General features: G+C 42.1%; 1 protein-coding gene across 3 annotated transcripts in view; it reads left to right on the top strand.

Annotated features, from left to right (window-relative positions):
• LOC120947155 overlaps positions 1-25,615 on the top strand; it is a 72,834-nt gene that overhangs the window by 34,982 nt on the left and 12,237 nt on the right. For all 3 annotated transcript variants that reach the window (XM_040362199.1, XM_040362198.1, XM_040362197.1), the window contains exons 3-4: positions 20,402-20,563; positions 22,183-22,369. In XM_040362199.1, the coding sequence (XP_040218133.1) occupies positions 20,402-20,563; positions 22,183-22,369 (349 nt within the window). The remainder of the gene's footprint in view (positions 1-20,401; positions 20,564-22,182; positions 22,370-25,615) is intronic.

The following is a 25,615-nucleotide window of genomic DNA, read 5'->3' as shown; positions in this document are numbered from 1 at the left end:
GTAAAATAATTTGCTGAATAAACATTTAATATCTATTTTTTTAGGTAGCCATCCATAGATTATTATTTTATCTTTATTCGTTTGACCAGCCTGTTGAATGAAAAAAAAATTATTTGGTTCCCCCATCCACAGCCAATCCTCCCTGCTAAGCTATTATATTCTGACAGTGGTAAGACTTAAGCCTCGTACACACGATCAGACTTCCATTGACAAATCCGTGGATTTTTGTCCGAAGGGGCGTTGGCCCTGAACTTCTTCTGCATACAGACGGCAGAACATTTTCAGCCAACATACACTAAACCATGTGGTTTTTAAGCTCTTTACCGCCACCCTTTGGGCAACTTCTGCTGTTGTTGTCTGATGTTTAGCATTGGTTCGGAGCATGCGTGTTTGTACTTTGGATTTTAGTCCAACGGATTTGTGTACACACAATCGGATGATCCGAGGGAACATATTTGTTGTCGGACAATTTGAGAGCATGCACAGCCAACATTTGTTGTCATAAATTCCGACAATTGTCCAATGGAGCATACAGACGGTCGGATTATCCGACAAAACACGTCCGTTGGACAATTGTTGTCGGAATATCCTAATGTGTGTACGAGACTTAAGACTTCCCCGCTATCAGAATATACTGATTAGCATTGCATTCTATAGTCTACAGCACTGATCAAGCAGTGAAAAACCAACAGGGTAGTTGAACAATAGTTGATCAGTAGACAACCACAGCGCCCTTACATGGATTGAAATTCGAACAATCCCTGCTGAACTGGCCAAAGTTTGAACCATGTATTGCTTTAGACTTTTTTATTTAAATAACAACAACAAACATGTCATAATTACCTGCAATGGTTATGCACCTAGTAGCCCCGATCCCCCTCTTCTCGAGTCCCCTGCCAGCACTGTGGGCCTCTCCCCCTTGCCGAGTGCTGCTTGCTATGGGGGCGCTTATGTGTGCTTGCTCCTGAGTCGGCTCTCTGTGTCCATAAGACACACAGAGCGTGACTTAGCCCCTGCCCCCCTGCTCCTGCCTCACTGGCTGTGACTAACAGCAGCAGAAGCCAATGGCTCCTGCTGCTGCATCTGCATCTGCCAATGAGAAGAGAGAGACCTGTGAGAGCTTCGGCTCCCGTGCACATCAATGGATCAGGATCCGACTTAGGTAAATATTAGGAGGGCTGAGAGGGGAGCTGAGCACTGAAGGTAAAAGAACTTTTAGCCTTTACATCCGCTTTAAGCTTTATTCTCTACAGCGACAACACAGAAGCAATACAAACTTAATAGGGGTTATAATCCTTCACTACTCTACACAAAACTAGGAAAAAAAGGTTTTGACTATACATACACTTTAAGCATAAGGTCTAAAGAAGTAAGATCACAAATTAGCAAATTAGAGCTTCTCCGTACCTAATCTTAACAGGAAGGATTATGTTTCAAGAAAAAGCTTTTGGAGTCATGTACATTGTAGGTTTGTAAATGCCCTGACTTCCGTCATTAGGCTAGACCCAGCATTGTACCTCAATCCATACATTCCTTTTTAAGAACTCAAAAGCATTCCACCTTTCTAAACAGTCCCTAATTAGTGGCCATTGGCGGTCACATGGAACAGACCAATATGACACAATGCACAATGAACATTTGGCTAGTAATATTTAAACAATCCACTGTAAAGTTTTAAAAATGGCATACCTGAAATATATGGGAAATGCATTGCTGCGTCAGTTGATTACCTTTGTGCTTTCATTGTTTTTTTCTGAATAAACATCAATCTACTTTTTCAACAATGTGTAAATAATTTAAGTTTCAAGTCAGTACAAACATTATTGTTGAATGGGGCTTTAGGAACAGTTTGGCGCCCCTCCAGCCCGTTTTGCTTGCATACTTCAGAAGCTCAGGTACAGCCCTCAATGCTGACAGACAAACACTTGTTTAATGTTCAAACTGTACCGTCGTTGAGCTTTTAAAGCAATCTTGTAATTTATCTGTGGAAGAAAAAAAGAAAATTGTGACAGGACTTATTGTACTTGGTTAAACATTTATTTTCAGATGACATTAATCTCATGAGAACACAGTAAACATCGCTGAAGAAATTAAACGGTATTAAAGGATTGGATGATATGTTTACTCTGTGACTCTCTGAGTTTACTCATAGTAGATCAGATGATAACCTCTGTGTAATAATGACCCTACATGTGCAGATTTCTAAGGTGACATACCATCCAGGGACATGGTAAAATGCTTGACTACCCGTGATGCATTGAAAAACATTATCATTTTGATTTAAGTAAGTAATCCGTCATGACAATTGAAAAATGAAACATGTAACTTGTTCTGTGCAATGCCCGTTATGCTCGATCCTAGGCGATTAGACATGCATGCAATAAATCAGACAGACAAGCAATAATCTGTCTGTGTAATCTAGTTGTTTTACCATACAGTTTTGATTTCCATTCGTCAAATAAATATATCTACCTAAATGGAACGCTGAATTGTGCTGTGAAATTGCAGAGTTGTCTAAATTGCAATCATTAAAAATGTTGAGTGGCCAACAGAGGAACTCTCAACATCATCCATTTGATGTTTTTTATTATTATTACTATACAGGATTTATATAGCGCCAACAGTTTGAGCAGCGCATTTCAGAATGAAGGCAGACATTACAGTAAAATACAATTTGGTACAAGAGGAATCAGAGGTTGTTGCTTGTTAGAGCTTAAAATCTAAGAGGGAGGGTCAATTTATATCAAAGGTTAATAACTGTGGGGGATAGAAAATGTGTTCCTTTTCATAGTTACATAGTTAGTCTGGTTGAAAAAAGACACAAGCTCATCTAGTTCAACCAATGTTTTCATGGGAGGAATAAAACTGTACAGTCAATACCCTTTGATTTCCAACACGTGATCCGTCAGTTCTCGGGCTTAGAGGTGGCAGGGGACAGCTGTAGCATCGAACCGATGCTGAATCAGGTAGGTAAGTATGTTTTTTTTTTGTTTTGTTTTTTACAATCCTACACTTCTACTTTAAAAAATTTTCTTTAAGTGGCTGCCTAAAATGTGGTATAACCATTTTCCCAAGGTTTAATTACTCATCCTTTAAAATGCAGATGGTGAAACTGTGCCTGGGGTTACCAGCTGGTTACCTAGACACAAAGGCATGGACAGCGCTTACTTACTCGACACTAAGTTTTTATTTTTATATCTTTTCATGGAACTCATATTCTCTCAAACCCCATCATTTCCTGTGTAGGAAATAGCAAGCACATTGTTATTCCAGCAACATTAAAGGGGAAAAAAATCAATTGCAGAATTATATTAAACGTGCATAAACACATTTTGTTTAAAGGTAGACTAGGTAGACCACAAAACCTCATTGTAAACAATGACAATACTTTATAGAATGAAATGCAGAATTCTTGGTTTGAGTTTTTCAAAATTGTACCCATGAAAACATATAGCAATTCATTATGAAATAAGCTTGAATCCCCTTACATCACCCATGTTCTTGTACATTACTTTTGTTGTTTAGAGGGACAGAAAAAAATAACTAATGCCGCGTACACGCGATCGGAAATTCCGACAAGAAAACTGTGGATTTTTTTGCGACGCAATCTTGGCTCAAACTTGTCTTGCATACACATGGTCACACCAAATTCGGACCGTCAAGAACACGGTAACGTACAACACTACAACGAGCCGAGAAAAATTAAGTTCAATGTTTCCGAGCATGCGTCGACTTGATTCCCAGCATGCATAGGATTTTTCTCCGTTGGAATTGCATACAGACAATCGGAATTTCCAACAAGAACTTTTCCCGTCTGAAAATTTGAGAACCAGCTCTCAAATTTTTCTTGGCGGAAATTCCGACAGAAAAATTCCATTGGAGCCTACACAATTTCCGACCAAAAGCTCACATCGGACTTTTCTTGTTGGAATTTCAGATTGTGTGTACGCAGCATTAGGCTTATAATCATGTCTGTGCTAAAGCTTGTTGGTGGAGTGAGGTATACGAGGAAAGAATTTTTAATTATGTTAACCCCAATTAATGCCCAATTCTACCCCATGTACTGAAAGTTCTGTGAACTGCATCTTCTTATCTCTGGAATTCAGTGATCTCCTGTAGATTTCTGCTTTCCCATCTTCTAGGGAAAACCTAGGAGTAGGCTGACAGAAAATTGACTAATCAACAGGACAGCAGCACAAGGGGAAATATATTTTTTACCAAATAAAAAGGGATACCCTATATATGGCTTGTAATTATTGCAGGCGACATCATTTTGAGTACAACATCTGAGCAACTATTGGACCATGAGAGGGGCAGTGTTAGGCGTTTCTGGTGTTTCTGACTATCAGATGTGCTCTTTTTTGGGCTGAGAGATTTTACAAAGTTAAAAGATCTCTGTCTGGTTGAGACAGGTTTTTGTCATTTCTATAGAAAGTATGGAAGATACCTGTCACCACACGTACATTGCATTTCAGTATGTCACAGTACATGTTTGCATTCATGGTTCCCTCAATGAACTGTAGCACCCCAGTGCCGACAGCACTCATGCAGCCCCAGACCATGACACTCCCACCACAATGCTTGACTGTAGACACACTTGTCTTTGTACACCTCACCTGGTTGCTACCACACACCATCTGAATCAAATATGTGTATCTTGGTCTCATCAGACCACAGGACATGGTTCCAGTAATTCATGGCCATAGTCTGCTTGTCTTCAGCAAACTGTTTGCAGGCTTTCTTGTGCATCATCTTTAGAAGAGGCTTCCCTCTGGGACGATAGCCATGCAGACCAATTTGATGCAGTGTGCAGAGTATGGTCTGAGCACTGACAGGCTGATCCCTAACCCCTTGAACCTCTGCAGCAATGCTGGCAGCACTCATATGTCTATTTCCCAAAGGCAACTTCTGGATAGGACGCTGAGCACATGCACTTCATTTTTTTTCCGACAATGGCGAGGCCTGTTCTGAGTGGAACCTGTCCTGTTAAACTGCTGTATGGTGTTGGCCACCATGCTGCAGTTCCAGGGTTTGGCAATCTGTTTATAGCCAAGGCCATCTTTATGTAGAGCAACAATTATTTTTTTCAAATTCTCAGAGTTCTTTGCCATGAGGTGTTGAACTTCCAGTGACCAGTATGAGAGAGTGAGAGCGATAACACCAAATTTAACACACCTGCTTCCCATTCACACCTGAGACCCTGTAACACTAATGAGTCTCATGACACCAGGGAAGAAATATAGCTAACTGGGACCAATTTCGACATTTTAACTTGGGGGTGTACTCACTTTTGTTGGCAGCAGTTTAGACATTAATGGCTGTGTGTTGAGTTACTTTGAGGGGACAGCAAATTGACACTGTTATACAAGCTGCACACTCACTACTTTACATTGTAGCAAAGTGTAATTTCTTCAGTGTTGTCACATTAAAAGATATAATAAAATATTTACAGAAATTAATACGTAACTATACTTAATCTTATGGAAAATGGCAGGTTTGGCAGAATTTTGTCTTCAGTCTATATATGAGTAAAAGCTTGATTATCATTATCAATGTCTTAAAAAGATGTAGAGAAGAAGGGGGCACACCCCAAAAGCTAATTCTGAAAAATTGGATGTTAGTGCAAATAAAAAAAGTACTCAATTGTTTCTGTTTAAAAAATGTAGAAAAGCCGGCTCATTTCCCCATAACCACATATGAAATCTTTATTAGTGCAAAAACAGGGTAAAAGTTATCATCCATGGAATATCTTGCACCTTTTAGTTTTTAATACACTACCCATTTACTTATTTCACACTACTCTGAGATAAACAGACTGAAACATAGCATGTTCAACTTATTATCTGCTGTGACTTCATCTTTATTTGGCCAGATAATCCAGTACTCAGGCTGTAAGAACATCAGGTCTTTGAGCATATCCTGAACCTCATTTTAGAGGAAGCCAGGAACAAGAAGGGGATAATCCTGCTGTGATGTTGTTCCCAGCAGTGCCTTTTATTCCTGACTACTAGGATGTTATGGAAAGAAATCCAGCTTAAACAATGCTTTGTGCCTTCCGCAGGGAATTGGGGTTCTGCACAAACCAAGGGGGAATCGTGGTAAATTTATCATTGTTACGTCATGTTTGTTAGTTAAGAGAAACAAAGCGTAGATACATTACTAAAACAGGTGCAGATAGAATTGTATGTGAAACAAAGGGTAGATAATACAGAGTATGAACTTGGGCCTACAGCGAATTGACAGTAAATAAACATTTGCAGTGAATGATGTATTTCATGTCCACTGACTACTGGAGAATATTGACAGGAAACTTTTTTAAATATACACACCAATCCTGTTGCTAGCAATGGAACGTGCACAAAGGAATAAACGCCAAAAAACTCCAAATGTCACAAGCAGCTATACAATACACTGGTAAACATTTTTTTAAGCTCCTCTGTGCAGAGCTTTGTCAAAACCCATGTGAACAAAAAAGTGAACTACTAGTAAACATGTACTTAAAGGAACACTAAAGGCAAAGTTTTTTTTTTTTTAAATAACAAACATGTTATACTTACCTCCACTGTGCAGCTCGTTTTGCACATAGTGTCCCCTAACCCTGTCTCCTGGGGTCCCTCGGCGGCTGTCTCGGCTCCTCCTCGCAAAAGCTTTCCACCTTCATGCGAGCGAGCTTGCATGGTGGAAAGCTTTTGCAAGCGCGCTCCCGTGATACAGCAGCGGGCATAGCCGCCGACTGTATCACTCGTCCCCGCCCCCCGCGTCATCCGCTGTGATTGACAGCAGCGCCAGCCAATGGCTGCGCTGCTATCAATCCGTCCAGCCTAGCCAATCAACGGGCAGGCTGGGAACCGAAGAGGATCACGTGGACGCGCGCGGGACTTTCTAGAGGGCCAGGTAAGTAAAATGGGGGTTCGGGGGGGGGCGGTACCGTCGGATGTTTTTTCACAGCATACTAGCTCATTATGAAATACTTACCTTGGAACGAGGTGTAGAGAACTTAGCTGGTCCACGCCGAGCGAGATGTCATCTTGCCTTGGCGTGTCTTCCGGGTATCGCCGCTCCAGCGCTGTGATTGGCTGGAGTGGCGATGTCGTCACTCCCGCCCATGCTCACAGGAGACTTCATTCCGGCAAGGTCCGGTGGCTGCCGGCTCTTTAGCCAAGGATCCCCGCTGTGCATGCGCCGCTGCAATCAGCGGCGCATTGCGAGGGGAATATCTCCTAAACCGTACAGGTTTAGGAGAGTACAGGTAAAAGTGGTAGTAAAGAGATTACTACCCCTTTAATGAAGGTACAACATTTAGCAACTTATTGCTACACTTAGAGGTGACTCTCTTCTCTTTTATACCCTGTAAAAAAATGCTTTGATATACAAGTGCTTTGGATCACAAGCATGTTTCTGGAACGAATTATGCTCCCAAACCAAGGTTTTACTGTATATTAAGACCGTCCAATGAAATAAATAAACTTTCGACATACCAAAACACCCTAAAGTCTTGTTCACACTACGCGTAGTGACTGTTTCTCAGACGGAAACGTGTGCCACGCATAGGGTGACACACGTTTGTCATGTCACGTGTGTCATGCATACTGTACATGTGCACATTTTCTATGTTGTATTATACACATATCGCTGAAGTTTATGAATTCTAAGAAAAATTTCAAGATGGAAAGCACCTGACATTTTCATAAACATATTGTAGAACAATGACAAACAATTCCATTCATGTTGTGGCATTCAGGTAATTTTTATTGTTTAAAATTCTGTATTGGCTGTCTTTTTACTTTATGGTTCAACGATGCTGAAAAATATAATACCTACAAAAGACCACAGTGCAAATTCCATACAAGTTGCCAAGCCTGTTAAAGAAAAGTCAACAGGGGAGTGAAGAATCTGGCACTCTGTCAACTGCCTTTTCAACTACTACGTCTGCTATGAACTCCAAAACCTAGAGTTATTTAGGGATTTAATCTATCATGGATAACCTATGTGTTGGGAAAACCTGAGCTGACCGCTCACTAACTGATTTCTCCCACTATATTCCCACTATTGTCTTTTGACAGCAGGCCCTGTCAGCTGTCAAAATACCCAAACAACGCATGCATCTGATTGGATGCAGGTTACTTACATAGTTACATAGTTAATCTGATTGAAAAAAGACACAAGACCATCTAGTTCAACCACCAAAGATACTGTTTGGCCAAGAATGTTCTTCTTGGCTCCTTTGACTTTTCAGTCAAGGGATATTGCGTGTGAGGATCACTTACTAAACAATCCAGATGATCAGTGTATGGCCAGCTTTAGCCTAGCTAACACAAATAGGGGTAAATCTAAGCCTGAATGAATAGAGAATCCTTCATTGCAATGTGTACCAAGTCCTTAGAGTCAGCTCTGGGTGCAAGGTCCTTCTCTGGTGACTTGTGCCCCGCAGCCCCAGTACTAAACACAAGTCTACATAGGTTGTGTTACAGGAGTATAATAAACACAACTACAGGTATGCTCTTGAACTATATTGTACCTGGAAAACTAATCTTTTATGTTGTAGTGATGCTAAGGATTAGAAGGTATACTGTGATCAGAGGAAATGTTCCCAAACACAGTCTGCATGACAGTAAGAGGATATCCTGTCTGCATAGACACAAGAAAGGAAGAGCCTGTGTCCTATAATCTTTGACTCAGTAAAGGATAGTGTTTGTTCTTAAGGGGTAACTACAATCTTATAGATATATGTGACATCTGGACAAGAAAAGAGGGAAACAGATGTCACTGGCTTGCGAAGACATGACCTGCAGAAGGTTCTAACCCTTCATCACCACTTTGCTGCCAAAAAATATTTTGTTACAGTCTGCGTAGCCATTGAAGAAAAACTTCCCATCACTTCCTGCCCTGACAGTAAATGAGGGGAAATCTCTCCAATGGGATCACAGACTGTCTACAGCAGTGGTTCTTAACCTTGTTGGAGGTACTGAACCCCACCAGTTTCATATACGCATTCACCGAACCATTCTTAATTGGAAAAATAAAATATGATTTTGCGTGTGATGGGCACAGTGGCTGCGTTTGATGGGCACAGTGGCTGCGTTTGATGGGCACAGTGGCTGCGTGTGATGGGCACAGTGGCTGCATGTGATGGGCACAGTGGCGACAATTGTTGGCACAGAGGCTGCATGTGATGGCATAGTGAGGCTCCAATTTATATATATATATATTTTTTGCTAGTCAGAGAAGGCTCATTTAAAATAACACAATTTTTTTTTTTTATCTGCCATTTTATATTAATAAAGTGCTGGTCACCTCACCTCAGTCATCCTCCTCCCCTCCCCCCCAATCCAGCCATTTAATTACAGTATATGCTCTTAACAGGTTCTACTTACTTTTAAACAAGTTCAGTAGTCTTTTTTAGCACACGGTCTGCTATGTTCAAATTCCACTAGTCAGGCAGGCTCCTCGAGACTAGTCCTTGCCTCTCTAGCTTGTCACAGGCAGCGCCGACACACAGCTCTCTGCGCAGCACTCCGAGTCCCCCCCCCTTCCGGCCGTGAGAGGAGTGACGTCATGCCGCTGGAAGGGACCAAGAGACTCCTTCATCGGGAGAGTAAACAGGCTGCAGCAGACAGGAAAGGGAGCCGGGAGGTGACGGTCCCAGATGCAGGAGTGCACTCAGCACACAATTTGTACAGTGCCGCTGGCCGCGCTGGTGGCCGCGGCCATGGCAGAGTTTCACCTGCGGCTGCGCCCCTCCTATACAAAATGGTATCACCCAGGGCACCCGTCCGCCCCTGCCTTGTACTGGCGGCCCTGTGTGACCTCCGCCGAACCCCCGAGACTCACTCACCGAACCCCTGGGGTTCGATCGAACCCAGGTTAAGAACCACTGGTCTGGGGAGCTGCGGTGGCTCAACGCGATTGGCACTGCGCTGACAAGCCATTCACCTCTGCAGCTAGAGGTTCGGATCCCGTTCTCAGCTACATGTGAATTGAGTTTGGTGGTCTCAGCCCGGCTCCCGGTGGGTGTGCTATGCGAGGTAAGCTTGCGCTTAGTACGCCCACCCCCCTCCCACAAAAACCACCACACTTACACGCACCCGAAATTGGGTTAACATGCACGCACTTTGACCACGCGGTCTCTAAAAAGAGAGGCGAAGGACTAACGGGGCTGGTTGAGCGGGCTAGATCCTCTCACTCCCTTATAGGGAGTCCCTCTGCCCCGTTGGGCTTCAAAGCGGAGCAGGTAGGGCGGGCTGTGTGGGAGGACCCCCTCACACACCCACCATTGCCAACCGGGGCATGGAGAAAGGTGGCAGATTGCCTCTGGGGGAGGCCTGCCTACTCCCAACTCCTGCAGTCCGGCTCCTCTCTCGAGTACACGCACAAAATACACTTAAAAAAAAAAAAAAAAAAAAAAAAAGAACCACTGGTCTAGAGTTAGTCTTAGTCTTTAGGCTTGGTTCACATAAGTGCGAATTGGATTCAGGTTTTCCTTGCATCTAATTTGCACAGCAGGAGATTGTGACCAACTCTCTATGGAGCCGGTTTACATATTTTTGCAGCGGCTCCGGTGTGATTTGCACAGAAGCCCTGTGCATCTTTTGGTCCATTTCAGGTCTGAATTCAGCCAAAAATCGGACCTGAAACGGTGAATGAGGACGCACTGAACTCCAGCTGTGAGCCGATGCGTGGTCATATGTGAACCCAGCCTTAAAGGTTTGTTTTTTATTTTCTAAATAGGTTCCTTTAAGCTAGTGCATTGTTGGTTCACTAACCTTTTGCTTCGATTTACCTTATAATTTTTTTTTCTTTGTTTTATTTGTCTGAATTTCTCGCTTCCTGTTCCTCCTCAGTAAGCTGTTCTGGCTGACTAACCCCCATGGATGATGGGGGAAATCTTACTGAGGAGAAACAGTAAGTGAGAAATTCAGACATATGGACTGGCCACCACTGCTTGTGACAGAAACAATTGAACAGTAATTGTGGCTGATGGCACATGGGAGATTTTTTTCACAGAGATTAATCGCTACTACAAATCATTAATGCCAGCAGCTAACAGCAAAGGGAATCATTGCTTTTTCGTGATGATTTGGGTTATGCTCTGCTAAAATACACTTCCCATCACCATTTTATAGCATTAGGAGTGATTGTTACTAGCGTTATTGCTGGCGAGCTGAAACACAGAGCAATCTCAATAACCAAGCACTTCAGCAGCAAATTGCTTTACAAAATTCACTGCTAGTGATCTTATAGGAAATCATTATGGTTTTCTTAGTGACACATTAATGTAACAAAATGAGGGTAATTGATGCTTGAAATACATCCGTGTGTCATCAGCCTCAAGAGAAAATTGTATTGACATTCCCGCCTAGCAGCACTAGGGTCGGTGGTTCAAATCACAGTCACGATACTACCTGCCTAGAGTTTGCATGTTCTCCCTGGGCCTGCGTGGGTTTCCTCAGGGTTCCTCTGGTTTGCTCCCACACTCCAAAGACATGCTGGTATGTTAATTGGCTCCTGTCTAAATTGGCCCTAATATTTGTAGGTATGAATGTAATCTAGCACCCTGGTCCTAAACAGGGCTGCTAATAAATCTAGTTGTGCTAGGTGGTAACTAGCCTGGCTAATTGGTATGGTAGTCTTTGATCCTGTGATTTCTGTCCTAAGCCTGAATTTAGTTTGTAGTCTCTTTCTTCTGTCAACAGGTGGCACTGTTGCATTTGACAATAGGATGATGGATTATAGAGAATTCAGGTGATAGGTAAATAAGTTGTCTCAGCCAATCAGCAGGAGTTTCTTTGGCCGCTCTGCATACTGGGATAGACTATTTATTCGAGAGGAGTCAGGTGATCAGTGTTTATCCTGCCCTGGGCTGCGGCCTGGGTGGATGTGTGTCAAACAGCTCTTGCCTGCTAGGCCTGAAGCCTGAGGCCTATCTGGGAGTCCTATTGGTTGCTAGGTCTACGTGAGGCCTATCTTCAGGGTTCCACAAAGGAGGAGCAGCAAAGGTTAAGCCCAAACCACGGGGCTGAGCCGCGTGTGTTAGAGGCTCAACCTGAAAGGAGCCTGTTCGTTGCTAGAGGTAAAGGAGAAGCAGTTGCTGGAGGGATGACCACTCCTGTTACCAGAGGCAAGTTTGGAAGGAATTAAGTTCTGAAGGAGTACAAGAGCAGACGCTTCACTAGCTGGGGATGGTGAAGCTTCAGTGGAGACTCATCCAGGAATACAGCGGGTAGCTGTAAGTAAATCTTGAAGATAAGTACAGTGGTTAGCTGTTGGTGAAGCTCGAGGGATCCAGCAGGTAGACGAGAGTCCAAGAAGTCTAGTGAGAGGCAGCAAGCTGAGCTTGAGGATCTATTGTGAAAGAAGTTGCTGCTATAGAAGACAGCAGTTGCTACAATATACAGATTGCTGCATTCAGCTTAAAGGCCCCTTTTCTGTATTGATGCCTGACTAGTCCTATTTTTGTCTGCAGTGTTTGCCTGGCTGCTATAGCATTTGCCTAAGGGTGTTCTGTGCCCTAACCCTCTCTCCCACTGTTCCTGTGAAGAGAAAATAAAACCTCAATGTTAATTTTTACAAAAAAGTGACTGGCGCCCAATCCTTGAAGCACACCCACTATGCCTAGTAACCTGCACCCTGAGGAGGAATGTCAGTTCTTCCTGGCTTTGGGGGGGTCGTCATCAGGCCCTTGAAAGTTGAGGAGACCGCTACAGTGAGTTAGGGACCTTAGATTGTAAGCTCCTTGAGGGCAGGGACTGATGTGAATGCAATATATGTGTAAAGCCCTGCGTAAATTGACGACGCTATATAAGTACCTGTAATAAATAAATAACTAAAAATAAAATTGTTGGCCAGGAAGAACACTGGATCACAAATAATATGTAAATAATCAGCCCCCGACATAATGTGATTTAACAATTCCTATGAAGATGACCTGTAATATTAATATTTTAAAGGAATTATATGTCAGAGTACATTTTGCAGACAATGCTGAGCATTGTGCTTAATAAAACAGCATTACATAGTACGGTATTGCATGTAATTCCCTGTCTGTATATTATGCCTTCACTGGGTATGTGCACTATGTCCCTGCCAGTATTTAGTCACATCCAGAATAAAAAAATACACTTCACTGTATGTTAGATAATAATTTATCAGTAAATGTTGCTGCTTCAGCACTACAGTAACAATGAAATAGTGCAGAGGCCTAACCTCCCAATTCTATCATAATTTTCTGCTTAGATAAGCATAGGAGGGAACAGACAGATGCCTGGCAGTGAATGAGCGATGAAATGGCTTTGCTAACTTAATGTTTAATGTAGTTGAGGGGATGACACTGTCAGGCAGACCGAAAAGAAATAAATTAACACTTTGTAAAGTTCCTAGTCCATTCCTCATGTCTAGATGATTATGACACCCCTCCATTCACATCAAAAGGATCCCTTATTTATTGACCTGGGGCAAAACGTACAGCTGTGCTACCAGCTGCATTTCCACAAAAAGAGATAATAGTAGCAGCAACAGTATAAAAGGTTTCATTCCCTGCGGAAATAAGACATGTGTAGGCTAGTATAACTATTTAGATAAGCTAGTGACCTGTGAAGTCATGTATTATAACTGTGGTGGGCTGGGATGATATTCAGAAACACAATGGGGGTTATTTACGAAAGGCAAATCCACTTTGCACTACAAGTGCACTTTCAGTGCACTTGGAAGTGCAGTCGCTGTAGATCTGAGGTAGTAGTGCAAAGTGGATTTGCCTTTTGTAAATAACCCCCAATGTGAAGCAAACTGGAGTCCAAGGTTTAGTATAGGAATTTATATGTTCATATTACATACCGTATTTATCGCGGTATAACACGCTCCCGCGTATACCGCGCACCCCTAAAGTTGCCCCGAATCCTGTGGAAAAAAAGTTTTTTTTGTACTTACAGTTTTGGTGTCTTGCGTGGCGTCCATCGGCGGCTTCGTCGGGTCCGGCGTCCGTCTGCAGCTTCGGGTGTCCTCTTCGTCATGTCCGGCGTCCTTCTGCGGCTTCGGGTGTCCTCTTCGTCGGGTCCGGCGTCCGTCTGCGGCTTCAGGTGTCCTCTTCGTCGGGTCCGGCAACCTTCTGCGGCGTCCTCCCCGCTCGTTTCCCCCGCCGAGTTTGAATACTGCGCCGACATATACAGAGCGCAGTACACTTGTGTATTGTCGGGCAGGCTCGGCAACTCTCGCGCTGACGTCCTGTACGTCCAGGACGTGAGCGCGGAAGGAGCCGAGACTGCCCGACTATACCCGAGCGTACTGAGCTCGGTATATGTCGGCGCAGTATTCAAACTCGGCGCGGGAAAGCGGGTATCGGCGTATACCGCGCACCCACGATTTTGCCCTGTAATGCATAGTAATGACTTAATTAGCTAAAATGCCCATAGATACAGGGCAATTATCAAACATAAGGAAATTATAGGGTAACCAATGATTTATTCTCTTATACTTAATACACATACTCATGTGAACCCTACAAATATGTATGTTTTGGGTGCTACTGGGCTACAATGGGCTAAAAGACTGGAACATCCAGAATAATTTACTTTTTGTTCAACTCAAAGGCTCCAAGTTAATCTGCACATTCTTCTTTACGTTTAGCAAGCTCGGCTATTGACCAACTGGTCACAATCGCATTGTGTGAAAAGGCTGTTTGATCCTGTCTCCTCTGATCATCTCCTTCTTCCACTGACTCCAGTATAAATTCAGATATTTACAGAGCCAGGGGACAGTCTCCACCTGCTCAGTTTGGTGTGTATTGCTAAAAAGTTTTTTTTTTCCTTGGGAGAGTGCATGTGATCAGCACAGGTCCAATCAACACTGTCCAGACAGAGAGTCAGGGCTCCTGCATCCTGATAGGCAATCACGGGAGAATGAAAACTCCTCCTACAAGTTTTAACCAGACACTCACAAGACTGCTCTAACTGCTGATGAAAACAGTTAAATGCAGGGTCCTGGGTTTAGAAACACTTTAATATGGACCATGGATAGTGGCTTGCAGATCCTCAAAAATCTTTTATTTTGGCAATTAATTTATTCCCATGACATGTTACCAGTCCACGATGATATGAAACCTTAATTGGATATCATACAGTAGATTAAGAACATTGTCTGGTTTGGGCACTGATGTTTTTGCTTTACAGAATGTGGTACCTTCAGAGCTGGAGAACTGGGAATACTGGGTTTGATCAACCGTTCTAGTTGCCTCTATTTGACACAGTAAACTGGATAGGGATTAAATTGATTGGTTTAATAATGAATGCAATGTGCTTCAAGATATAATAAAACAAAACTCCAGGCACAGAGATAGGGTCATTCAAGACAAGGGTCTGCTTTGCATTCATTCCTACAAAGTTCACAATGCACTGGAACTAATCAATTCGCAAGGTGGTTGCAGTGTTGGTCCTCTCCTCCATAGAATGATGATGCCTGCTGGGAGCTACAGCACATCTAAGGCCGTACACACCATCGGCGTATCCGATGGTCTAAAATCCGATTTTTCATCGGAATTCCATTCAAGCTGTCTTGCATACACACTGTCAGACTAAATTCCGATCGTCCAAAACGTGGTGACGTAAAACACTACGACGAGCCGAGAAAAATTAAGTTCAATGCTTCCGAGCATGCGTCGACTCGGCGTGGATTTTTCTCCGGCAGAATTCCACACAAACAATCGGAATTTCCCATCAGATTTTTTTCCATCAGAAGAGTTTAAAACGTGTTCTATGTTCCACACACGATCGGAATTTCCGATGAAACAAGTCCATCTGACTTTTTTCATCTGCAAATCCCCATCTTGTGTATGCGGCATAAGTGCTGCATTGTATAGAGGAACTGCTAAACAATTATTCCCAATTTAGAAGGATTTCTTCTTTTATGTTGAAAGCTGTAAAAAAACTTTAATATTAGATCTAACAAATTAAAAACAATAAAGCTATTCTTCTATTCTTAGTTATTTTTCCATATTGCTACCTCTCAAACCATGCTGCCTGATTCCACTGCAGTAGGTTACAATATGTATAATTCATATATATACGGTATATATATATATATATATATATATATATATATATATATATAGGCCTAACCAAAGCCATACTACATGGAAAATCAACAGCACCTACATAAAGTGCACCTATCATTGCATGTCCTATATAAACACATTAATACTATAAAAGGGTGACCCCTGTAAATCCTGTGAAAGACAAAGCAGATGTCCTATTGTCCAGAACTTGCCAATTATGGAAGAAAATATTTCCAATGTGCTCTCAACATATTTAGAACATTATTTTCTACATTCTGAATAATCCAAAACGGAACTTGTGTAACTTCACCCAGGTGAAGAATTTGTGTAAATCCTGTGCAGTCATCGGGTGCCCTGGGTGATATTGTTGCTGAACATTTGATCTTCTCCCTTGTCCACTCATAATGGACAGAACGGAAAGTCATTGGTTTGGCATTTCCCTAATACTGTGCTTGTTATGGGAACACTTTGAGTTCACTTCCTGCGTTTGTAGAAGGAGATGAAGAGTATAAAGAAAATGAGCAAAGCTTGTTTCCACAAATCAGCCTGGTTATTTTTATAAAGTGATGACATTGGCAGCAAGGAAAGAACTAGTATGCCTTTTGTTGAAAAAAAAGCTGTGTAATTTCTGGTGTAGGGTGTGGAGCTCCGCAGAAATTCTGTGCATTCTATAAGAACAATAAAAACAAAGCACATTGCCAAAGTGTTGTAATTGGTTCCTTGGTAAAAAGCATTATTTAAAATTGCACGTACGAATTTCCTGTGGTGGGCAAAGTTAGAAACTGGCACATTGCGAACCTCAGATCCCCTGCATATGGCCAGTGGCACTTTATTAAAAGGAGAATACATCCCTAAAGTGTTACTAAACCCAGGACCCTGCATTCACTATATCTGGTCTCCCACAGTACACAGAACATAGAAATGCAATGGTTTTAGTATAAACTGCCAAATACCTTTTGTCATCAACACTATATTTCAGCCTTGTTACTTCTATCAGTGTCCAGGTTAAAGGTTGTAGGAGGAGTTTCCATTCTTCCCTGATTGTCCTATGAGGCTGCAGGACCCCTGACCCTCTGTCTGGACAGTGCTGATTGGCCCTGTGCTGATCACATGCACTCTCACAAAAAAAACTTCACTAGCAATACACACCAAACTGAGCACGTGCAGCTTGCCCCCAAGGCTCTGTTCTATCATGAGATGGTTTGGGGAGTGTGGAAGAAGGAGTGGAGCAAATAAGACAGAATCAAGCAGCCTTTTTACATAATGCAGAGGATTATTACCCCTTAAGCATCGTACACACGACCGAGGAACTCGTCGTAAATGAAACATCGTTTTCCTCGACGAGTTCCTTGTCAGGCTTGTGGGGAAACTTGACAAGCTGTCTTTGCGTACAGTCTGTCAAGACCAAATCTCCTCGTTCTCAAACGTGGTGACGTACAACACATACAACGGCAGGGGAAGTTCGATTCCACTGGCACAACCCTTGGGGCTGCTTTTGCTAATCTCATGTTACTGCATGTTAAGTAAAAGTTTGGTTGGAGACGATTTGCACTTTTCAGTCTGTTACAGCTTTAAAAATGTGTTATCTCCATTACAAACGCTACTTTTACCGAAGGTGCGCTCCCGTCTCATACTTTTTCTGAGCATGCGCAGGTTTCTTAGCATACACACTATAGCGTTTCTTGTCGTAAACCAGCCCAAAGAGAAACGCGACAAGGAAATTGAGACTCCCGACGAGGAAAAAGAGACCTTGTTCTCTTTTTTTCTCGTCGAGTTCCACGACAGTTTTCTCGAAGAAAAACACATACACGACCGTTTTCCTCGGCAAAAAAGCTCTGCCACCAAGTTTCTTGATGGATTCTGTCGAGTAAAACGGTTGCATGTTTGAGGCCTGAGGCTCTATGGTGAGTATAACAAGCATGTTTTACTGCATATACAGACTGTTGTGGGTTTATTAACCTTTAAAAGTGATTCTCTTTACAGAGATATCAACCAATCCATAACAAAAAAAAACATTCATAAAATTCACAATACTTTTTAGTGATTTTGAATTGGCATCTTCTGGATGTGTCTGCCCCTGAACCTGTCTGATTGGCCAGTGGTATCCACAATCCATACAGAAACCTTTATTATGCCCCAGGCATTGCTATAGGGTGAAAATTTATGAGGTGTGTAATTATTTTGAGAAACTTCAAAATTCGGTGTCATAATCTAATCCTATTGCTACTTCAGTATTTTTTATTTATGTTTGTAATTCATGAGAGATGCCATTAGGAATGTATTTCTCCTTTTCTACATTTCAGTATTTTATGACACAGACATTTTGTCTTCTTGGTCGTTTTAATGCATCTACTTGACTGGCAAATTTAATTCCTGTTGACAGATCCACTTAAAGTAGGATAAACCAGTTACCCACATCCCAGGTTATCTCTATTGCTGGGAACATTTCCATAGAAATGATGGACTTAGACTATAGATAAATTGACTAGGCATTCCCTAGGAATATCCTTCTAGCTGGAAATTGCAGTGTGTAGGTCAAAGGTGACAACAAGTAGTGCGTTTGACCCTTCAACAAAAAGGTGAGCCTCCCCTGTTCCCAGCACTCTATCATTAGATTGGCTGTGCCATGCATCATTACACATCTTTTGTTGATGTAACCTTGTAACACGTTTTATCTGGTTAAATGCTGTGATCCTTCCTTTTAACTTTCAGAAACACCTCTTTGTCATTTTTCAGTAGTGTGCTAAAGGCTTTTTTTTTTTTTTTTTAACAAAGAGGAAAATAGATTTGCTTCTTAATAGCCCGAGAACAATGTCCACTATTGCTTTTACATAAAACATTTGGTAAAAGGAAATATTATTTAAAGGATCAGTTCGCCCCAAGCTGCAATGTGTGCATTCTGGGGGGCTAATTCACAAGGATTCTTTGTGTTTCAAGAGGAAATTCCATTGGATGATGGGTATATTATGGAATGTCTTACCATCTTTCACTAATGATAAAAGAATGGGTAGTTCACTGAGAGGCAGCAATGTTAACCTGTACTCCACCATGACAACCAGTGGCGGCTGGTGCTCAACATTTTTGGGGAGGCGCAAACAAACTGAAAAATTCAGGAAAAAAAACACAACAATTGCAGCCACTGTGCCATCAAACGCAGAAACTGTGCCATAAAACGTAGCCACTGTGCCCATCAATTGCCGCCACTGTACCTATTAAATGCAGCCACTGTGCCATTAATTGGAGTCACTGTGCCCATCAATTGCAGCAACTGTGCCCCTCAAATGCAGCCACTGTGCCATCAAACGCTGCCACTGTGCCATCAAATGCAGTCACTGTGCCCATCAATTGCAGCAACTGTGCCCCTCAAATGCAGCCACTGTGCCATCAAACGCTGCCACTGTGCCATCAAATGCAGCCACTGTGCCCATCAAATACAGCCACCATGCCCATCAAATGCAGCCACTGTGCCCCTCAAATGCAGCCACTGTGCCATCAAACGCTGCCACTGTGCCATCAAATGCAGCCACTGTGCCCATCAAATACAGCCACCGTGCCCATCAAATACAGCCACTGTGCCATCAAATGCAAGTGTTCTCCATGCATCTCCTCCCATCCTCTCCTTCCGTCAGGCATCCAATCACATAACAGACCCGAGCACCTGATTGGCAGAGGGGGTAGTTCAGTGTTAGGAAAGCAAATATTCATTCGCTTTTCTAACACACCTGGGTGGACTGCGAGCACCAAGCATGGGGCTCGTGGTGCATCTTTTTTGACACCTATTAGAGCTTGTTGTTCTAATCAGGTGCTTTAAAAAACGCTCTTGTAATTCAGGCGCCGGCACCCGAAAAGTGGCCGGGCAGGTGAATAGGGGGTGGCAGCGGCAGCCATGGATAGATTGATGCAATGCATAGAGGGGGTGGTTGGAGAGAGGGGGCGGCACCCGTGCGCTCATATGGTCGCACCGCCACTGATTTGACAACCATAAAATAGAGTGAACCTACAATGCTGTTATTGAGGTTTTAAAATAAGCTTAACTGTAGAATATTTTGGGCTAGTAATGCAATGGTGTAAAATTGCACCCAAGTGGGAAAACACATCAAATCTCAATTTTGATCCATTTTTTATATCTACTGCTCACCATAGTTAGCCACCATAAGCCATATTATCATAAAAATCATAACCCAAGGTCTTCAATACTAATTTGGGACTTTTCTAGGTTTGAATAAAGCATCACACCACGTTACAGTACCTTATTGCAAATAGTGTGAGCAAATAAGTGGTAATTTATAATTTGATCATTTTTTTTTTTGTGCGTTTTTGTTTTTTTGAGAATTTAATCAAATCTTACTTTTGAAACAGGTAAACCAGGGAGCCTCAAAGGCACTCGGCTCAGGACTTGGATACTTGGAACATATCTGCCAGCTTATAGAAAAAATTGGCCAGCTTCAGGAGCATAATTTAAAGCTGCAAAAACAAATCTTTGTGTTACAAAAGGAAGATAGAATGAAACAAATGAAAGAGGTAATACCAAGTTCACTATGAAAGTTATTATGAAATTGAAAGTGTTGGGATCTCCTGTGCACTATCCTATTGTGTTTTATTGTTAGCGTATTATTTACTTACACAGCAAATGAAAAATAGTTATTTAGCAATAATTAAGAATACGTTTGTTGGATTAACCAAAGGAAACCTGCCACAAAGCAAAATATCTGTATGAGAAGTCTACCAGAAAATTCAGATTAGTGATAACAGTAAAGCTGAATACAGCAGATTTGCCTTAACTAGCCCAAAAATTCAGTCCAGAAGGCACAGAGTGGCAACAATCATTTCAGGGGAGGATTGGAAACCTTTGGCCTGGATGCCACACCTGACCAACCAGCCCTTTAGTGGTAGGGACAGATTTTTTTGGGTTAAAGAAAGTAGACAATGCAGGAAGTGTTCTTGTGCTGCAGTGGCTGGGAGGTCTGGCAAAAAGGTGGGTGTTCTTAAAGGGCTTATTTCACCAAACTTTTTCACCTCTTCCAGCATCAGCTTTCTTTGAAGCTGCCAGCACATAGTCATTTGATGTCTTAGAACCACAAAAAAAAAAAAGTAGATAGAAGACTTGCTTTTGTATATGGGTTATGCCCAGTGTAGGCTTGGCTGCTGTGAACTTCAGTAACTGTATTCTTAAGCCCTGTACACACGCTCGGTTTCCTCTGCAGTAAAAAGTCAGCCGAGAAAACTGAGGGGAAAGCCAAGAACCCGGCAGGAAAACTGCCATGGAGCTTTGGCCGGGAATCCCGGCAGTGTGTATGCTCCATCGGCACTGCCTCGCAGTGTTTCCCATAGGTAAGTAGTAGATCAGGCGAAAAAAAAAAACCACTGGGAATCCAGTCGGGAAAATAGAGCAGGTTCTCTATTTTCCCGCTGAGATTCCCGGCTGTTTTCCTGATGGGAAAACGGCGAGGAGGCATACACACGTCTGGTTTTCCCGGCCAAAAGCTCTCCGGGAAAACCGGTCATGTGTACTAGGCTTCACAGTAACAGTTTACTATAGGTAAGAACATAGTAGTACTAGTAGGTAGTAATCAGTTCTATAACTTCAAACAATTATGTTTACCATCCTTGACTGGCTCAGAAGCAGTGCTGGAACAATGCCATTTTTTCTGTTAGGCCAGGTAGTTGGTATGGATAGGGGGTTATGTACAGCAATGCAGGAAACCTTAACTTATTAGCAGTGATCCTGGGGGGGCAATTACACCTGTCGCCTGGAAAGCACTTACCCCCTTACACTGCCAATCTTCCTATTTATCCACCACTGTGGAAAGCCCAGAATGCGTGTATCTATTATTTATCACATTAAATGCTTAGATTACTGGCAGGAGGTAAAGAGCAGATTGCCTAGAATCCAGATAACCTTCCACATAAACATACCTCAGCTTCATAAATGTATGGTAACATATACACACTGTCAAATCATCAATCAAGGTTGCCTGCTTTCCCAGAAGAGAATAAAGAAATTGGTGATGTAGAAGATCCAGGAATTCCATTAGAAGGGGTTTAGTTTAGGAATGCTAGCAATGTGAGCATGATATCATAACCCTGACTCGAAGGACTGAGATGTAACAGCTCACATGCCTCCTCTCTCCTTGGTGTAGGAGTACTTTGGACAGCACTGCTCCTGTGGAGCAGCGAATATTTTGCTCAGCCAGTACCAGGAGACTAAGAAGCATTTTCCTATGAGGAGGAACCGGCCGCATAGTATGTTTGTACAAAGTGGAAACCAATCTGACCTCTCCATGATCCCAGAAATTGGCATTAACTATGAAAAGTTTGGCTACAAAGGTTGGTTTCTTATCAGTTTGTCTTCTTTCACACACCCTGATAAATTGCAAATGAACAATAGAAAAAGAGGAGACTCTTTTACTGTGTTACAGTCCACAAACGCTGGCTGCTTCATTTATACTCTGTATTTTTCGATATGTTTTGTTCAAGATGATTCGCACACCATTTACATGCACAATAATAACCTTCTATAAGCCTGCATATTCTTTAACTACGTCTGTAAAGCTAGCCGTACACAAATAAATATTTCTTCTGGGGTAAAAGTACACATAGATCTACCAGGCATTTAAAAATGATGTAGCAACCTGGAAATGTCTAATAAAGTCACTGCAGAATTTCTGGTCTTCGGAATTAATTGTGTTGGTTGTTAAAATTAAAGCAGCTCATAGAAGACTCAATTTTCTTTTCTTCCACCACGGATGGAAGGAAAGAAAATCACTTGATTCCCCCATCATCAAAGTCTGTGTAATCAGCCTGCCCATCAGCCTGCCCATACACTAATCGAATCTCAGCCGGTCCCTGCTGAATTGGCCAAATTTCGATTCATGCATGGCTGGCTTTACTTTCTGCTATACAGATACGTTTCCTGGTATACCTAATCATTGTTTTATTATGTAATCCATAATCGGAGAAGAAAATTCAAGTTAAAATAATTTAGTCACACAGGTTACCATTGCTGAGTTCTCCTGTTAATGCTAGTTGCCTGCTGACCCAGTGGTTTAATACTTTGCATCACTAACATTGAACAAGTAGACTAATAAGGACTACTTACAACTTTTTTGGTCTGCATACTTGAGTCAGAAAGTATTAAAGCTAGTGGGTTAGTATCACAACCAGGCAACTAGCATTTTTCGTTGGAGATTAGCAACTGTATGCCCAATATACCATAAACGTTACTACTATATTTATTAAACTGCTTAGCAGATTTTTGCACACATTTATTGTTGGCGTGCTGATATACTTTTAGCATCTCTTCTATTAGAGGGTGCGTAAAGTGGTACTAAAAATAACAAACAATATATACTTACCTTCTCTGTGTAACGGTCTGTGCATTCTCCCCCACTGGTGCACCTGGCTTTTTCCCCTGATAGCAAGCCGTTTGCTATGGGGGCACTCATGCGTGCTAGCTCCTGCACCCCGCTCTGTGTGTCCATAAGACCTCCTCACTGGCCAGTAGCTCCTGCTGCTGAGTCTCAGCTAATAAGGAGACAGAGAGCCCGGACAGCAGCTCTCATGCACATCGCTGATTTGAGGTCAGGCTCAGGTGTGTATTAAGGGGGAGCTGCAGGAGAACCTGCATGCTGAAGGTTTTATACCATTATGCATAGAATACATGAAGGTAAAAAACCTTCAGCCTTTACAACCACTTCAATGTCCTTATGTTTAGCCATTGAGTGGCCAGCAATAATCTAACTCATGCTCCCTTACTGGCAACCCTACAGATGCTGGGGGTGTACTCTGCGCATGCATCACAGGCAGTGTACACAAAGAAAACATTTGCTAGACAGAAGACGCATACATTCATTGTTTCTTCTGCTAAGAAACATGGAGTTCCACCTGTGCTGTTAAGTTCGAGACACCCCCCACTATATGTTTGTTATGTGTTCCCATTCACACAGCATAATGTGTAGCATACTTAAAAATACTGTATATGTTTTTTGTTTGTTTTTTGCGTTTTTTAAATGTTACTTAGATTTCTAGTTGTTTCTTTTGTGCAGGTTTACACATACTTCCACTGCTCAGAATAGATGTCAAGATAAGGGAGTTTTTTTTGTGCATTAACATACAGGGGTTGATTTACTAAAAGTGGAGAGTGCAAAATCTGGTGCAGCTGTGCATGGTAGCCAATCAGCTTCTAACTTTAGCTTATTCAGTTAAGCTTTGACAATAAAACATGGAAGCTTATTGCTTTCTTGCTAAATCTGGTGCAGAGCTGCACCAGATTTAGCACTCTCAAGTTTTAGTAAATCAACCCCACAGTGTACCATCCAATACTTGAGATCGTTAACCCTTTGTAAGGACAGACAATTCTGCACATGTCATTTACAACTGATAATGGAGATCTGCTAACATAGTACAGACAGGGTTAATTATGACAAACATTATTTCTCACCCCCTTCTTTAAAATTACACATAAGGAAAGAGTTAAATAAGAGCAAAGTAAGTAAAAAGCAAGTAAAAGGTAAGCAGCAATTTGAAATACCTTTTTAAAGTTATGCTACGTGAATGGGAACACATAACAAATATAAGGTGGGTGTTATCCTGATTTGGCTTCAAACGTAGAAATACAAGATCAGTTCTGTTTTAATGTACAACTAAAGGAGGCTGGCGGTTGTCCCCATACCAGAGCCAGGCAGTGGCTTCCTTTTTCTCAAGTGCCTGTCTGGCTCTAACGCCACTAAGTATCCGGCCTCTGCAGTTTAACATTCATATACCGTTCTGAAAGGACCAGCAACAACATTTTATTATTTATACATTTTATATAAAATTTCCACTTTGCAGGTGTATACAGTACATGGAACAGAGATGTATTACAAGTATATGCAAATTTTTTTTGATCAGTAAAAAAGGTCTGATTTCGTTTGGTAACTGAACCTACAGCTGTATGGCCTCGTACACAGGACCGATAATCTCGTCTTAAAAGAAACTTAGTTTTCCTCGACGAGGTTCTTGTCAAGCTTGACGAGAATCTTGTCAAGCTTTCATTGCATACACACTGTCAAGACAAAATCTTGTTGTTCTCAAACGCGTTGACGTACAACACGTACGAAGGCACTATAAAGGGGAAGTTTAATTCCACTTGCACCACCCTTGGGGCTGCTTTTGCTAATCTCATGTTACTGCGTGTTAAGTAAAAGTTTGGTGAAAGACGATTTGCGCTTTTCAGCCTGTTACAGCGTGACGAATGTGCTATCTCCATTACGAAAACTACTTTTACCAAAGGTGCGCTCCCGTCTCATACTTTATTCTGAGCATGCGCGGGTTTCTAAGCATACACACGAACGTGTTTCTCGTCGTTAACCAGCCCGACGAGAAACACGACGAGGAAATAGAGACTCCCGACGAGAAAAAAGAGAACATGTCTCTTTTTTTAATGTCGAGATCCACAACAGTTTTCTCGACGAAAAACATACACGACCGTTTTTCTCTGCAAAAATGCTCTTCCAGCATTTTTCTTGATGGATTTTACCGAGGAAAATGGTTGTGTGTAAGAGGCCTCAGTGTAGACCATGATATAGGTAAAAA

This window comes from Rana temporaria, chromosome 8 (assembly GCF_905171775.1).
Source record: "Rana temporaria chromosome 8, aRanTem1.1, whole genome shotgun sequence".
Lineage (NCBI taxonomy): Eukaryota > Metazoa > Chordata > Amphibia > Anura > Ranidae > Rana > Rana temporaria.
This window is presented reverse-complemented; position numbering and strand designations above follow the sequence as displayed.